Below are 18,750 nucleotides of genomic sequence, written 5' to 3'. Positions count from 1 at the left end.
GTGGGCCTGGAGGGCGAGCGAGGGTGATATGTGAAGGCCAGCCCCTCTCAATAGGCTCTACAGCTCACCCTCCTTGACTACTGTATATGGGGTCTTGAAGGAGGAAGGAAGGGAGGAGATCAGAGGAAGACCAGCCCTCAGTAGCCCCCTGCCACCTTCCTAGACCTGTGGAAAGGGGGGAAATAATGCTGGGAAATTCGGGCCTTCATTTGCAAGTAAAATGGTCGGGAACTCATCCAGAAACCAGGATGGAAACTTTGCTAATCTAGATACTAAGAAGGTAAGTGTGTGTTAGTGTGCAGAGTGACCAGGTTGAAGCGGATTTTCTTCAACGCCTGGTCAGCTCCTTGTAATACCTGGTTGGTTCCCTTGTAACATTCATAACCATATGCAACACATACTCAACACCTGTAACACACATTCACCTGTAACACACACACACACACTCAACACTTGCAACACGTATTGAACACCTTCAACACACACTCAATACTTGCAAGACACACTCAACACCTGAAATCACACACTCAACACCTGCAACACACTATCAACACCTGAAACACACGCACTCAACACCTGAAACACACACTCAACACCTGAAACACACACCCAACACCTGCAACACACACTAAACACCTGCAACACACACTCAACACGCCTGGGAAATTTCAACGGGGGGTGGGAAAAGTTTGGGAGTGGCGGGCGAGCAGGCGGACGGAGCTCTTCATTCTCCGTCCCACTTTTTTCCGCCTCTCCGCTTGCCGTTTTCCGCCTCGTCCCGACCACCACCAGCGACCTTGGCTTGGGTCCCGCGCACGCCCTGGGGAGGTATGAGGGGCAGGGGAGACGGGGAGGGAGAGGGAGTGGAGGGACACCAATCCACCCCTCCTTCCCCTCCCTTCCGCCCCTCCCCCTCCCCCCAACACTCATCCCGTTATTAACACCGTGAGAGTGATTTTTAACCTGATTTATTTATTGTCGTTAAATCTATCATGTTGAATGACCTTTTCTGGGATATTAGCACATGTTGATAAAAGGTCTTTTTTTTACGTAATTTTGCATATTATTTTTCGTTAAATATGTGTTAACTGAAAGGTTTGTGTATGTTAAATGTCCTTCCAATGGATATTAACACAGAAGGATAGATTTAATGTGTTTTTTTTATTTAATATTTTACGCTGAACTTATAGGAATTTTCTCACAATATCTATCCATTTTCTAGAAAGTACCAACAATGTTAATACTAAATAATGGTGTCTGCTGGAGTTGACCTTTGCGGTGGGCTGGTGTATCGGTATGATGGTGTTGACGCTGATGGTGGCGTGTTGTGTGTACGTGACTTGGTGATGTCAACAGAGGGTGTGACTCGCTCCTCCCCGCCTCCCAGTCTGCCTCCTAGCCCCTCCCCTCCGAGCTCCATCCTAGCCCCGCCTCCTTGCCTGCCTCCTAGCACTATCTTCTAGCCCCATCACCCAGCCCCATGTCCTAAAAGTGTTCTTAGTCCACTCTCCTAGCAACACGGCTCAACACTTTTTCTCGCCGCATTTCCCATCCCGAGTCCCTGTCCAGCGTCCTAATGCTGTTTCCTCTCCCCGCCTCGCAAATACGCCTCCTGGCCCCGCCTCCTGGCCTTGCCTCCTGGCCCCGCCTCCTAGCCACGCCTCCTAGCCACGCCTCCTGTCCCCACCTTGCAGCCACTCTTCCTAACTTCGTCTCGCTGCCACGCCTCCTAGCCCCGCCTGGTAACCACGCCTCCCCGCGCCGCCTCACTGTCCCGTCTCCCCGCCCGCCCGCCTGTCGTACCCTAATGATATCACCAACACGAGCAATCAAACGGACCGTTCGTTCCCCTCCAACCCGCATTTGGCTTACTTGTGGAAGGTACGCCAGGCGAACGCACGCCTTCTCCTGCCTGCAGTGGCACTCGTTTATAGTTCGTGTTTATGAACTTGAGACCATAAAAGTATATTGCCAGGTTGTAGTAAAGAACACTTGTGGAATTCGCCCACTATAGTACACTACAAACTGTACATTAGTTGAGAAAAAATTTCAGTAAGCACAAGGTTGTAGAAAAGTACTCTCATGTTGCCCAGTTGTAGCTTACATCAGTGTATACGACAAGTAGTACAGTGAGGTACAACAACCAGTAATTACGCACAATGATGTTCACTCTTCCTTCACTTGTAAATCAGAGCCGATACCTGGCAACGTCTCTCCTTGTGGGTAATTAGATTAGTGTCTCTGGAGGCTGACTGAAGAGAGAGAGAGAGACGGGGGTGGGAGGGGAGGGCCAGAGGGAGAGAGAAAAAGAGATAAAGAGAGAGAGAGAGAGAGATAATTAAATGAAATTACTTCATATACATAGAGAGAAGAAAGACGTAAAGTGAGTCAGAAATAAATACGTACATAGAAAGAGAAAGAATTAAAAGAGAGAAAGTCAAACAGATAAACAAATTGATGAGAGAGAGAGAGAGAGAGAGAGAGAGAGAGAGAGAGAGAGACTTTTGCTGTGTATTAATATGAATGAGTGTCGAAACCAAGAAAGGAACGAGAAGTCAGACAAAATAAGAGAGGAAGGGGAAATGAGGAAATAAAATGAATAGAAACCACGTGAAAGGATAAGAGGAAGAGATTAAGGGAATGAAAGTGAGAGTTAGTAACACATACAAACCGACATACGTACACTACGCCATCCAGCAACTCGTATCATGATTAAAATCTACTCTGTAAAGGATTATTGCACAGTGATATTATTACTGTATTCATCATGGGAGTTTTAATTTTCGTTCTACTGATGAATACCACTTGAAATATGCCTCATTTATTTTTATGGAATATAATTTTGAGTTATGCATTCATATTTTCTGTTGAATTTGTCCCTTCAGTACGAGATTACGTTATCATAGTTTAGGTAAAATCACTCAAATGTAATGTAATAGTATAGATGGTGGATTATGTTATAAATGGTGTGACGTTTTAGGATGTCATTAAGTAATTAGTTAAGTAAAAAGTAACCGAATAAGTCATTAAAAAAAGAATTCGATTCGTTTACCATGTTGAATATAAAGTTTGAGTGGTTATCCCTTTAAATGTTTACGTTTTCTTTCACGCTACAATATATTCCGTTTTCTCTTTCAGGATCCGGAGGGACACGATAGAATCTGCTTCAAAAAGGTCGCCGTTGTTGAGGACTTCTTCGATATCATCTATAACCTCCATGTGTGTAAGGATGGCAAAGAACAAAAACACATGGGACAGAAAAGGACTTATCGGGCTGTAAGTATAAGTTTCAGTTTGTTATATGAGGTGGATAGCACTAAGAGACTTCACCCATCCTATTAAATACACAAACTTGCCTTACTATTTACCGTTGTTTGTATACCTTGCATTGTCTACATACATACTGACTGAGTGTAAACTGGATCAATATCTATCTATCAAGCCGTTGGAGATAATCAGACGAGGTAAATTGGTTGCCATTTTAGATTTACGTGTTAGAGTTAGACCTTTCATTCAACTAGGAGATAAAACATGGAACTATTTTAAATTATATAGATTTAGCCATTCTCCGTTAGTACTATAATATATCCCACGATAATGAACTACGACTGTGTTTATCGATGACCTCAATAACTCAGAGACATATAGCAGGAATCCATCAGACGAGCTGCAGTTAGTTTTATCTACCGTCTCCCTATTCTTAGATTTATTTACATAAGGTTAAGTTGAAATAGACAATGCTGAATTAATTACCCCAATACAGCCAATATTTAGAGTTTACATAGAACGAATACATAACAAAGATTGACATTGGTTTTAGTTCTTTCTCTATGTTGACTCATGATTCTGAGATGGCTGATTCAGTTAAACCCGTTTCCATCACTGAGCATTCGAGTTAGATATGTCTGATAGGTGAGATATAGCTACTGAAAGGTGATTGTGTATTGTGATTGTGTATTGTATATCGTAATTTTGTATTGTGATTATTATATTTCTGAGTGTTGGTAACTAAAAAAAGTCTGTTTGCATCATTTTAAGTAGACAGATCATGAAGTTAAGACATATGGGAGAAAGATAAGAATTGGTGTAACTGTTCTAACACGTTCACTCTAACGTATAGTGTGATTAATGGCTGTCCTTAAGTTTCAAAACTAAGCAGAGATTATTTTCATCATTATAAGTACACTACAGAAGATATGAAACATGAATTAGCCAAGACTAACTTAACACATCTCTGGGACGCATTTTACTGAGGTCTAGAGTCTCAAAGATTCGCTCGATGACTGCCCCTCGTATGTGAAGCTGTACGAGTGTGCTCTTTACTGGTTGACTTAAGCTAAAGCACCAAAAAAAAAAAAAAAAAACACCCGAGAACAGCATGAAAATATAACACTGAGACAAACTTACAATATATATACTCCCTTAGCACCAGTTAGGGGACGTTGTTAGCTGTGATTCCTTCAGCAAGTTCCTGTGTGTTAAGTGAGTTACGTGTAATATTCATCATAAGAATCTTTGACATCTGAATGGGAATGAGAATAAAGGAAGGAAGTTCGGGAATGGCTAAATCGACTTTCATTTGTGTTTTTGTGAACGATAATTAATTATTGTCTCTGTTCTCTTGTAAACTGAAATGATTGAGATTAGAATGGAAATCGGCAATATCTCTCTCTCTCTCTCTCTCTCTCTCTCTCTCTTTTCATTACAATAAACTTCTGACTCATTGGAACTCCCTGACCTCTCCTGCAGGTATCAGAGAGGTATGCCTTCGTGCCCCGGGAGGCGGTCACCAAGTTCCTGGTATTGTGTACGGAGTGTCCCCGGCGGTCAGTGGGCGTGCACGTGGGTCTGGGTGTGCCCCTGGGTGTGGCCAACCTGCCTGTGCCCCCACCCTCTATGCCAGTGCCCACCCTGCCCCCACCACCACCGCCTCCTCCACCACCAACATCTCTCAGGTAATGTATATGTTTACCACTACTACTACTACTACTACTACTACTACTACTACTACTACTACTACTACTACTACTACTACTACTACTACTTTCTTTATACATCTCAATGATTTAATATTTTTAGATGCAAATTTTGTATTCATGATGTTTATTCACCTTGGCCTGAGAAGCCTAAGAAGTGTGCCACCTAGTGTGTGCTCCAGTGAACACACACACACACACACACACACACACACACACACACACACACACACACACACACGTATCAAGGGAAAATAATGACATATTGGAATCACAGTGTCAAGCAAAGTGTCACAGTGTCATGCTAGGAGCTTCAGTGTCATGTCAGTGATCCCTGACTAAGCTGTGCCAACGTTAAGTCACCGTATTCAAGAAGTTAAACCACTCTAGTAGGTTAAATTAAGTTAGGTTGAGTTAATTTAGCCTTTTAAATGAACTTCAGGGTAAAATAGCGTTTCCGTATTATTAACCGGTAGATATTAATAAAGAAATAAGTCCAGTAAATGAAAAATTCTCTCTCTCTCTCTCTCTCTCTCTCTCTCTCTCTCTCTCTCTCTCTCTCTCTCTCTCGTAGTGACGTTGACTTATAATACGACCAAGAATATTGTTACTATTATGCCGACCACATTTCTCTACTGACGGACGGACGGACGCTATGGTTATCTGGGAGAGGGGGGGACAAAAACATATTGTACTACAGTTACTAAATGTACATCAGTTGGAGGTTTTAAAAATAGTTCATTACGAGAGAGTTTTAGCGTGTGAGGCATCAGGGTGAGTTCAACCAACCAAGACATGTTTGTATGTTACGGCGGCAGAACACGAGAGAATAATAATGTTTTTATCTATAACATCAGAGTCGGGCAGAAAATACATATTTTTCACGACTTGTTTTGGACTAAAATAATTCCCCTTGATCTATGCGGTTTTATTTTTATTATTATTTTTTTTTTATTTACTTAAATTTAGTTTTGTTATTAACATTGTTCGTTTAGTTTATCATATTAATTCAGTTATTCCCCAACACAGTTCGTATAATGAGCGGCCTTTACCACCATTTTTAACGTGATAAGTTAACAGGTAGTCATTTTTGAACTCTACATATACATATACAATGACCTTAACTTTGTAACCCCTGAAGAGTACTGACTTGTCTTTGAGTAGTTTTGGTGATGACTTAATATTATTTATTCATTAAAAGTGTACTAGTGGTGTTGATAAGGTGACACACACACACACACACACACACACACACACACACCTAAGAGATGAAAATTTGTCACCCCTTTTTAGGACGATAAGTTTAAGGGGAACAATTTAGGGGTTTTAAGTTACTTGACAGTAATTCTTGGACGCTTAGACACCATTAACGTCTTCTTTAAACTCTTAGTCACTCCTGCACACGTAGACGGGATCCAAAACTGTTCGAGCCACCTCTGAACCCCTTGATAATGACCTGAATCCTTGATAATAACTGTATAATGCCCTGATCAGGCCTGGGTCTTACATGTCCCTTTTACACACACACACTAAAATATTCCTAGCAAGACAGATTCATTTATTTCATTATTTTAAGTTCCTCCATGGTCCTCAGCTGATGTTTGACCCTCTGTGTAAATTCATTTGATCTGTTTTAGTGATGCAATGGTTTTTATAATCAGGAATTGCAGGTAATATTATTCTGAAGGTGTTTTGACTAATGTGTGTGTGTGGTTTTTTTTTCTTCTTCCTCTCCGTCAGTCGCCACCCGGAGGAGGCACCGACGACAGAGGAGTCTCACTACCCTTCAGCTCCCATGGTCCACCTCAACAACCACCACCACCATCCCCACCACCATCACCCTCTCCATCACCACCACCACCACCACCACCCACACCACCAGCAGCACCACCAGCCACCGCTCCAACACCACCACCACCAACGCCAACAGACACACCTCGATCAACAACAAAAACATCAAGAACAGCTGAAGCACCATAAACTAACGAAGCACCAACAGGAGAAGCAAGAACAGAAACAGAAGCAACAAGAACAACAACAACGGGAGCAACAGGAGGAGGAGAAGAGAAAGGAGGAAGAGGGGGAGGAAGAAGAATGCCGGTATGATAAACGTGTTAGCGCCGTGAGTCATGAGCTGGACTACAGGGTGCCCTTCACCAGCATCTACCTCAAACACTGCTCCTCCGCCCTCAACAACAACAACAACATTCATCATAACAACTTCAATCATGTTTGGAAGGTGAGTCACTATAATAATAATAATAATAATAATAATAATAATAATAATAATAATAATAATAATAATAATTAACGGTTTATTGAAAAAATTCTGCAGCCCGAAGGCTGAAAATATACATTGGACAAAAATGGGCTGGGTGGGTCTTTTAACAAAAGCTTTCATTACTGAAAGGAGAAGGAACATGAACTGAACATAAAAATTATTATAGTTTACAGTTGATGGCCCGGGCCTGGGCTGGTCATTGATACGTCGCGTGGTGTGGTGTTCACGTGGTGTAGTAACTCGTCCTCGGGTGTTGATATGAAGGACCTCACGTGGTCATGGAGACACCGGGTGGTGTGGGGTGGTGGCACAGTACCTCACTCTCTGCTAGGTGAAGTTGTGTTATCTCGTAGTCAGGTACATAGCCGGCCCTCTGTTGTCCCCAGGGTAGACTGATTAACACCGTCTGGTCAGAGGATGGTTCCCAAGGGTGCTTATCTCACTGGTGGGTCACGGCTCTCACTGGTACTGCCTAGTGCTGAATTCTCTGGCTTAAACGCTGTTCATCACTGATCTGAAACGAAATTGTCACTTGATTATGTAGATATCCCGGTGGTGAGGATGGGTCGGGGAGAGGGACTTGGGGAATGGGCCGAATATGGCCAAGGGGGGCAGCTGCTCAGCAGGAGCAGCGCCTGAATAGGTATTGACCCTACGGTGGTCAAGGATGTAGTGTGTGTGTGTGTGTGTGTGTGTGTGTGTGTGTGTGTACTAAAAAGCCACCATTGAATCTGGGCACCCCGAATCCAGATTACAAAGCGTGTTCAGTATACCAGTTGGTTCAGTCAGTGTTCAGTGTTGGGTGACTCCCTTGTGTGGTCATGGGCGAATATTGTGTATATATTTATTTTGTTTCAAGTCAATAAAGTGAAAATTAGCAACACCAAATTCTGTTACGGGCTGATGAAGTTTGGGTTTATTAATAATGTGTAAAAATTAGCAGACAGTGTGTGTGTGTGTGTGTGTGTGTGTGTGTGTGTGTGTGTGTGTGTGTGTGCAAAACTAACCCATTAAATTACAATGTTATAATCTTCAAAACCAAAGATTAGATTAAAGGTTCATTGTATTTATGGGTTCTTTCAGTATAAAAGGTTTTACCTATATATAATGTACTGCGTTTAGGAGAGAATTATACCACAAAGATTATAAACGTAATGAAAGATAATTATGTTCTTTTAGTTCCCGGTTAAGTGATGCCTACACGGAGATATTAACTTTATTGTACGTAAGATGGCGCCTTCATTATCTTACCATACTTAACTTTATCTACGTAAGGTTAGGTTAGGTTAGGTTAGGTTAGGTTAGGTTAGGCTAGGCTAGGTTAGGTTAGGTTAGGTTAGGTTAGGTTAGGTTAGGTTAGGCTAGGTTAGGCTAGGCTAGGTTAGGTTAGGCTAGGTTAGGCTAGGCTAGGTTAGGCTAGGCTAGGCTAGGTTAGGCTAGGCTAGGTTAGGTTAGGTTAGGTTAGGCTAGGTTAGGTTAGGCTAGGTTAGGCTAGGCTAGGCTAGGTTAGGTTAGGCTAGGTTAGGCTAGGCTAGGTTAGGCTAGGCTAGGTTAGGTCAGGTTAGGTTCTTTAGCTGAGAACTGCAAACATTTATTTAAACTTCACACTGAACCGAGCATGATCTACCTAACCTAACCTAACCTAACCTAACCTAACCAACATGAAGCAGAAAAGTTTAACGTGTATTATACATATATACATACATATATACTGTATATTAGCGTTATGAGACTTAGCGTTACACATTAAGTAACTAGAAGTTCCATATTTATAAGTGAGAAACCTACCCTAACACATAGAACCTTTTCTCCCTGGTATTTTATTTGGGGGACACGAAATCCAATTTTGTGGCACCAACCCCTGAGGTGGTGCTGGGATGTCCACCACACTTAAACCTTCATTTTCTCTACCTAAGACATTTTTTCCATCTTGCTAAAACTACCTAAAATTAATATTGTTTCACCATACAAATGATCCAAATATTAAAATTCCTGGTAAATTTCATGAGGATTAGAACTATGAAGCTTTATGGCGAAGGTAAAAAAAATAGGTAAGCGGCAACTGCGCTCCCCACTACCGGACTTGGAGGTTCTCCCTGTGTGCCGCTCAGTGTGGCTGTGTCGGCCGCGGCGGTGAGAGTGTGTTCTGTGCTAAACCTTTATTATAATTACCTGTTACCAAGATCAGTTAATGAAGATTCTAAAGTGATTATCTGAGTAGTGGTTGAAGATGAATGAGCTGCAGGTGTGGAGATGAAGATAGAAATAAATGGCATGTTTTCAGCGGGGATATAAGAATGTCTTATAAATTCTATAGGGCAATATAGTTTATGTTAAACGAGTTCCTTCTGGTTCAACGAAATGGCTCACAAACGAAAACCCTCAAGCGTCGTTAAGGTGAGAAACGAATATATATATAATTTTTGTCGTAATATATTGTTAAAATGTTCACCAAATTAACCTTATTTATATATTGTATTAATACATATTTTGTCTATAAAAAAGGAAATTCATCTCCAATTTTGACAGGTTGACAAATACTGTATAACTTACCTGTACTGTACCGTGTGTGTTTTGTTAATACCTATACAGTATATATTACCTGGGCAGTGGTTCAGAGTTTTTGTTGATGTACCACACACACACGGCGTTGGCTGCTGCGGGAAATTGTGGTTGAGAATCACGATGGTGTGTCTGTGTGTTGGTCAACTTGCTCACGTTACAAGAGATGTGGGACCTCACCTGCCCGCCTCCCATGACCTGCCACGCAAAGAGGGCTGACAAAATGGAGCCGAAATTGAACTGAGACTCAAGACTAACCATATGCTTCCTTAATTTGTCTTAGGAGAAGAACACAAGTGAACTTACGAATTTAATCTGAACCGAAGAAACACTCAGTGTGAAGTATCAGTGTAATTTTAACGCCATTTTGAGTGACATTCGAGGAGGAGGAGGAGGAGGTGAGAGGAGTAGTGATGGTGAAGGAGGAGGAAGAGGAGAAGGGGAACCTCACCGAGCATTCATGACGCCCACGCTCACACCTCACCCGTGCTGCCTCTCCTCTTGTGTCTCCTCTCCCACCCCCTCTCTCTATCTCATCATCTTTCACTTCCTCCTCTCCTTCGTCTTCTTCTTCCTCTTCCTCCTCTTCTTCTACCTCCACCTCCTCTACCTCCACCACCTCCTCCTCCCCCTCTGCCACACACAATACCACATCGCCTCCTCCTCCCTCACCACTTCCTCCGCCAGACACTACCACACCCCTCACCTCACCTCTCACTACCTTCTCGGCGCCACACTTGTCGCCTCACAACATACACTGCCTCACAACATACACTGCCTCACAACAACATACACTGCCTCACAACAACATACACTGCCTCACAACAACATACACTGCCTCACAACATACACTGCCTCACAACATACACTGCCTCCCACACATACACACTGCCTCACAACATACACTGCCTCTGCCTCATACACTGCCTCACAACAACATACACTGTCTCACACAACAACATACACTGCCTCCACAACAACATACCATGCCTCACAACAACATACACTGCCTCTCACAACAACATACACTGCCTCCCACAACAACATACACTGCCTCAACAACAACAACACTACATACACTGCCTCTACACTGCTCACAACAACATACACTGCATACACTGCCTCACAACATGTACACTGCCTCACAACAACATACACTGCCTCACCAACAACATACACTGCCTCACAACAACATACACTGCACTCCTCAACAACAACGCACACACTGCCTCCACAACAACATACACTGCCTCCCACAACAACATACACTGCCTCCACAACATACACTGCCTCCACAACAACATACACTGCCTCTAACATACACTGTCTCACAACAACATACACTGCCTCACACAACAACATACACTGTCTCTGCACAACTCACAACCATACACACATACACTGCCTCACAACAACATACCTGCCTCCATCACTGCAACAACATACACTGCCTCACAACCATACACTGCCTCACAACATACCTGCCTCTGTATACACTGCCTCTACACCATACACTGCCTCACAACACACATACACTGCCTCACAACATACACTGCCTCACAACATACACTGCCTCACAACAACATACACTGCCTCACAACATACACTGCCTCACAACATACACTGCCTCACAACAACATACACTGCCTCACAACATACACTGCCTCACAACAACATACACTGCCTCACAACATACACTGCCTCACAACATGCATTGCCTCACATCATAAGTTAGTATGTATCAGATTATATTGTTAGGTTTGGTTAGGTTAGGTTTGGTTAGGTTAGGTTAGGTTTGATAACTTTGATTAGTATTAGGTTTAGTTAAGGTTAGATTAGGTCATATGGGATATGTTAGGTTAATAGGTCAAGTCAGATTAGGTTAGGTTTAGTGAAGTTTAATTCAGATTAGTTTAGTTATAGGTTAGGTTAAATTAACAGGTTGGTCAAGTTCATGTTATATAAATTTGACCTTTGTTGCTTAACCTTGACCTTTCATAATCCCTTTTTAATGTGATCTTGGTGAACGTTGCGAGATGGGTTGTGCACTGACCAAGGAGGAAAACGAGATGATTTTGGTCAGGACAGGTCATAGGTCACACACACACACACACACACACACACAGGTGGATGGTGGGTGTGCTTGATCCTAACTCTTATAACCTGGTACTAGAATCAGTCAGTCAGTCAGTCAGTCAGTCCGTTACTCAGTTAATCAGTACAGGGTATGGCATATCTTGTCTCCCTGCTTCAGTTGACACCCGCTTCTCAGTTCATTGTCATGCTGAAGATTATGTAACCTTGTTTATTTCACTTGATTAAACTCCCTCACCGTACCTGGCTGGTGAGGTTAGGTTAGGTTAGGTTATTTAAGGTGAGGTGAGGTTAGGTTAGGTTAGGTTATTGTGAAGTGACCTGAGGCGCATAATGTAAACGTGATTTGATATATTAATTAAGTAAACACATCAGAATTTGGTCATAAGCTTTTCTGTCAGTGGGTGAGTGAGTGAGTCAGTTAGGTAAGGTTAGGTTAACTTAGGTAGGTTAGATTATGTTATGTTCGGTTAAGTTTGGTTTGGTTAAGTTGGTTTAGACTAGGTTATGGTAGTTTAGGTTAGGTTAGGTCAGGTCAGGTCGGATCAGGTTAGGTCAGGTCAGATTGGATCAGGTTAGGTTAGGTCAGGTCAGATTGGATCAGGTTAGGTTAGGTTTAGTTTGTGTCGTGTGTCAAGAGGTTGTATATGACAGGAGGCCGGAGATGGGTGCACGGAGCTCCTCGTTGTGCCCCCGGCCCAGCACCTCCCTCCTCACTGGTGGACTCTTCTTGCTCTCAGTCTTGTCGGTATAAACGCCATCAACACACAACAGCTACTGACTTGGTTAATACAGCAGTGGTTGGCAAGTATGTCTGATATATCGTGTCAGTGGGATATAAAGTCACCATATATTAAATTTTTTTCTATATTTCCATGTTTATTATCTATGACGTTCATCATTTAGTGCTGCTGGTTCATCAGTTGTTTATTTGGAACTGTGTGTGTGGTAGGGGGGGTGGGGGGCTACAATCGGCTCTATACCATGGTTGAAGCGCGGAATATCTACTGAAGTTAGACCAGTCAACAGCAGACCATCTCGGTGTGAAAATAACACTTTCTTGCCGTCACTCCAAATCAGTGCATCAAAGATCTCAACAAGGTCGTGGGAGAGTGTTCCGACGACACATTAAACCCATAACAAATTCTGAACATATGAACACACCCACACAGCTCCTTATATTAGAATAACGACAAACTAAATTTAGGTTATTCGTTCTATTTTTTTTTACGTGTGTTTCGCGACTTACCGGTAGATGACGCGTGTGTTGGGGTTTTGTTTACATTATGACGTCATCGCGGGCTGCCGACTTCACCCGCGTTCTCACTGTTGACTAACCGACCAGCCAGACGAGAACGGTGCAGCATAACCTCAGCTAGTATGGTCAGGTGTTAAGAGTGTTGTGTTGGAGGAGCAGCCTTATACTGTAGGTAAACCACTTCAACAGTAGTGATCGTAACTTCTCCCGCATCACACACACACTGGATCTACCGGGTATGACAAAAATGGTGTTGATTTACCTGAACCACTGATAAGGCGCCGTGGGTCACCTGGTCACTTGCAGGTCCCCGTGGGTCAGTGAGTCTTAACGGCCGCTGTGAGTCGCTAGGGCCGCCCGGCTCTCCTCAAGTCACGGGTCAAGGTTGAGGGCGGCCAGGTAGCTCAGCCTTGGTGTACCGGTGGGCGCGGGAATGGTGTAACGACCCCCCACCCCCACACGCCAGTAGCAAGCCCACCCTCACCCCGCCCCAAGGGGTGGGCGTAACTACACACGCCCAGCCGCTAGTCGATACTGTAAGGAGAGAGCAGTATGGCGGGGGTGAGTTCCCCGCCCGGCCTCACCGTCTTGTGTTGCGTAAGTGTCCGTCATTACACGAGGTTCTCCTGTACCAGAGACGCGACCTATAGATCAGTGTTTCCTCTCAAGTACAGACGTGAAGACACCTCACACAGCCTCACGTCAACGAGAGGTACAAATCGAAATAGCACTGAGACTTAGGATAACTAGACGTAGTTTCTCTTATCTCCTGTAAAGATAAAACGATACACGTACGAATCTTTGAGGGGCCGGACGGACCCTCTGACCCCTGGGTACACCACCTACACCTTCAGTTTTTTATTAGATATTGAAAGGTAGAATCCAAGACAGGCAGCGTGGATACAGTACGGTACACAAGTAGACGCTGTAGCCAACACTGTACTTCATCACCCAACTGTAAAATTAGTCACCCATTCACATCTGGGTGGACTGTGGGCACCCCGGACTCAAACCAATGACCCTCAAGGCAGGAGGCGAGAGTTGTATCCACACGGCCAGCGCCCCTTAGGTATTGCAGGAAACGTGTTTATGAGTGTTTGACGTGATCACTTGTTATATCTGTGTGGATGTGTAGTGGTGTTGTGGTGGTTGTGGTGGTGTGGTTATTGTGGTGGTGTGGTTGTTGTGGTGGTGTGGTTGTTGTGGTGGTGTAAGTGTGTAACGTAACCTAACCTTACCCAACCAGCACTGATTCTGCCACCACCATGACGCATCACCCCCACGTGTGTGTAAGCAGGGATGTACACCGGGCCCTATGCACACGTCTGTGTCTTGTAAGTAGAGTATGTGTGTGTTGGGCACGTGTGTGGAGGGGGGGGGGGCGTGTTGTAGCATCAGCTGAGCGAATGATGTGTTGTGGTGACCGCATTGTGGTAGGGGTCTCTCTCTCTCTCTCTCTCTCTCTCTCTCTCTCTCTCTCTCTCTCTCTCTCTCTCTCTCTCTCTCTCTCTCTCTCTCTCTCTCTCTCTCTCTCACCTTGGTCATCCCATCAGTGAGAGAAAAAGATGGCGTGCGTGTAAAGATATAGTGGTGCAAGGTGGTGTTTGTATGATCAGTATTATGGCGCGGCTGGTTGTAATGGTTCCGTGACGTGGTGTGTTTGTGGCGGTGGTGGTGGGGGTGAGGTTAGCGTGTCCGTGTGTTAGTTATTATGGTAGTGATGCACCTGGGATAAATAATACCGCATCGTCTCCATTAAAAAAATAGAACCATCTCTTGTGTTCAGTAATGCGTATACCGGCAGGTTGGAGGTCAAGAGGGTGTATATTGATTTGTACCTGTCCGTGTGTGTGGGTGTGTGTGTGGGGTGGGGTGGGTGGGTGTGTGTGTGTGTGTGTGTGTGTGTGTGTGTGTGTGTGTGTGTGTGTGTGTGTCGTTCCGTATCTGAAATCCCATGTCAAACAAGGTTATTATAGGATCACAGAGGATATATTCAGAGTGATGTTATGACTTAATAGATTAGCTACCTGAGTGGAGCACCTGGGTAGATCACCTGAGTGGCTCACCTGAGTGGAGCACCTGGGTAGATCACCTGAGTGGAGCACCTGGGTAGATCACCTGAGTGGCTCACCTGAGTGGAGCACCTGGGTAGATCACCTGGGTAGATCACCTGAGTGGAGCACCTGGGTAGATCACCTGAGTGGCTCACCTGAGTGGAGCACCTGGGTAGATCACCTGAGTGGCTCACCTGAGTGGATAGTCAAGATGGGTGTCACTACCACACTCTTATGAACAGGTTTTATAATTTACACCAATAGTTTATTACGTTAAGAGTTGAAGAAATATTTGATGTAATGAACCTGGTGGACCTGTTACTCCCAAGGACGTAAGTTCAGTTGACCTCAGTTGACCTCAAACAACGGAAAAATTATTATTATTATTATTATTATTATTATTATTATTATTATTATTATTATTATTATTATCCTTATTATTATTGTTCATGTTATTGTTATTATTGTTAATGTTATTGTTATTATTATTATTTTTATTATTGTTATTATTAGTCGTCCGCATATTTGTGTGTGTATACTAGTGTGTGTGTGTGTGTGTGTGTGTGTGTGTCCCCACAGCGTCGTACCACAAACTCAATTGTTATGAATATTGGACATGTGATGCATCTGGTGTGTGTGTGTGTGTGTGTGTGTGTGTGTGTGTGTGTGTGTAACAAGTATAGAAAGAGAGATAGAGAAAGTTTCGATGTGGGAGAGAGAGAGAGAGAGGGGGGGGTGCTTGTGTGGGAGAGAGAGAGGAAAGGAATAGAAAGAAAAGGGTGGAGGAAAGTTGGAGTACGAGAGAGGGAGAGAGAGAGAGAGAGAGCGTGGGAGAAAGAGGAGGGCGGTGGAGGGCTTAGAGTATCGCCTCCCCCCCCCCACCAGGTATAGTGGAGGGAGGGAGAGAGGTGGAGTTTGCATCGGGGAAGTATGGATTATGTGGCTGGGTGGTCCTGGTCTGTTGCAGGTGAAGGCACACACACACACACACACACACACACACACACACACACATGCAAGTTTATACTAACGTGTTTGTGGTTTTGTGTGTGTACATGTTTGTTTATATGTATGTGTGTACGTGTTTGTGTGTATGCATGTGTGTGTGTATAACTAATTAAAATCCAACCAAGTCCCGTTTGCATCCGATTTGCATAATTTAGGTGTGGTATATTTTTCCGCAGTTTATTTTTTACTAAATATTTTTTCTCTAAATCCGAGTAAACTAATTATAAAAAAATAAATAAATCTGGTTCATTAGAGAAAAGATTATATTATTAAATAGACTTTAATCCCTGCAAGTATTATATTATACACACACACACACACCCACACACACACACACACACACACACACACACACACACACACACACACACACACACACACAAGCTATATATAACAGTTAACAAAACATTATGACGTCACAAAATTGTATTAATGAAGGAACCTTTTTAACTACATACACCTGCCTGATAAACACCGCTAATTAGTAAAGGTGTGAAGTATAGCTTACCTGTGTGTTGCTAATTAACCTATTTACTGTGAAACTATTGATGGATACGGGACCTTCATGTGTTAAAGACAGTGTAGGTATATAAACAGTGTACATAAACAGTGTAGGTGTATAAACTGTGTACATAGACAGTGTAGGTATATTTATATAAACACACACACGTCTTTATTTTAAGTAACTCCTCGACATCATTACTATACAATATAAAGATAATCTCATATATACATACAAATAGGTTAAGATCATTCATATACATACAAAACATATTACACATAGAGAATTATACATAAGATGAAGCATGTATAATCTCTCCCGTCAAAGAGAGAGAGAGAGGGGCGCGACGTTCCCTAACACTCGTACAGACCCTCGCGGGATTAAAGGTCCAAGAAGACTGACTCTCTGGTAAATGTTCCTCCTGCTTTTATTATCTCGAGTAAACACAATACAGTTGCCAAGTGTCGCCAGTTTACTCATCCTCCTTGTCAATGGCGCGGTGTTTTTCCTTCCGTTTTTAATGTATATATTTATTTTTTAAGTAGTAAATTGCGTACTGTGTGTGTGTGTGTGTGTGTGTGTGTGTGTGTGTGTGTGTGTGTGTGTGTGTGTTTGTTTTATTATTGATTTTATTGGTAGTCGTAAATACAGGAGGAGTAGTAGGCCTAGTCGTGATAGTAGAACCTCATTACTATTCGAATTATAAGTTAACAAAAGTAGTAGTAGTAGCAGTAGTAGCAGTAGTAGTAGTAGTAGCAGGAACAAAAGTAGTAGTAGTAAGAGTACATCTAAATTATTATCAAGTCTAAACACTGATCCAGTTTCCTCTCTCGCAATACCTAAGTCGAGTTGATTTTAGAAATTTATCCCATAAGTAGATTTACACACACACACACACACACACACACACACACACACACACACACACACACACAAGATAAGGTTACTATCCCGGGCCATTAACGATCTGTATAGTAGTTGGAGACAAAATTACGTTGATAGGTACTGTTGTTTCGTCCTTATCGTCCCAACGTTACGATTTGGTTAATAATTTCGTGGTGTAGACGATAAGGGTACCTGACCTGACCTGACCTGACCTGACCTGACCTTCAATGTATATAGTTTTATAATGTATAACAGCACTTAGCTCTTAGCAATATAATATTTGACCTATCTAATTACTTGTTTAAGTGTGGGAGCTATAAGAGGTGATGTACAGGTTGAGACGGTGTTAAACTCTAGGGGAATAGACAGATATTTTCACTCGCCTACACTGAATTAAAATGAATCTCCTTTTTGTGTTGTCAGGTGTGTGCATATGTGTGTGTGTGTGTGTGTGTGTGTGTGTGTGTGTGTGTGTGTGTGTGTGTGTGTGTGTGTACCCCAAAATCAGTACACCTCGCATGACCTTACTGATAACTGTTTTTCTCATGGGAGGAAATTTTGCCCCATCAAGTGAAGATTTAGTTAGTGAATGAATAACTCTAACCCGGCAGTTGTATCTTTGTATGTCTGACTCACCTTAGACAGAGAGACGGTGTATAAACCCCTTGTCTTGTGTTCACAGGATCTGCCGATTATTGCGGAGTCTGACGGCAGTGAGGATGAACTGAAGAATGGTGAGTACTTGCTTATCTATACTTTGTGCCTCTACACCTGTCTCTACACCTGCCTCTACACCTGTCTCTACACCTGCATCTACGCCTGTCTACGCCTGCCTCTACACCTGTCTCTACACCTGCCTCCACCTGTTGCCACACCTGCCTCCCACCTGCCTCTACACCTGTCTCTACCTATCTCTACACCTGCCTCTGTCTCTACACCTGTCTCTATACCTGTCTCTACACCCATCTACACCTGTCTCTACACCTATCTCTACACCTGCCTCTACAGTACACCTGTCTACACCTGTTGCCACACCTGTCTCTACACCTGTCCTACACCTGTCTCTACACCTGTCTGCTACACCTGTCTCCACACCTGTATCTACACACCTGCCTACACCTGCCTCTACA

At 43.2% G+C, this 18,750-nt stretch overlaps 1 protein-coding gene across 1 annotated transcript in view; it reads left to right on the top strand.

The window, feature by feature from the left end:
• The first annotated feature begins 3,052 nt into the window (after positions 1–3,052).
• LOC121857830 (myb-like protein K) overlaps positions 3,053–18,750 on the top strand; it is a 38,602-nt gene continuing 22,904 nt past the window's right edge. Inside the window, 4 exon segments of the mRNA XM_042354095.1 lie at positions 3,053–3,276; positions 4,750–4,955; positions 6,717–7,215; positions 18,303–18,354. Coding sequence (XP_042210029.1) covers positions 3,250–3,276; positions 4,750–4,955; positions 6,717–7,215; positions 18,303–18,354 — 784 coding nt within the window. The 5' untranslated portion in view covers positions 3,053–3,249.

The sequence above is a fragment of the Homarus americanus genome, unplaced genomic scaffold (assembly GCF_018991925.1).
Source record: "Homarus americanus isolate GMGI-L3 unplaced genomic scaffold, GMGI_Hamer_2.0 scaffold24499, whole genome shotgun sequence".
Classification (NCBI taxonomy): Eukaryota; Metazoa; Arthropoda; class Malacostraca; order Decapoda; family Nephropidae; genus Homarus; species Homarus americanus.
Note: the sequence above shows the minus strand (reverse complement) of the source record. Positions and strands in the feature narration are given on the sequence as shown.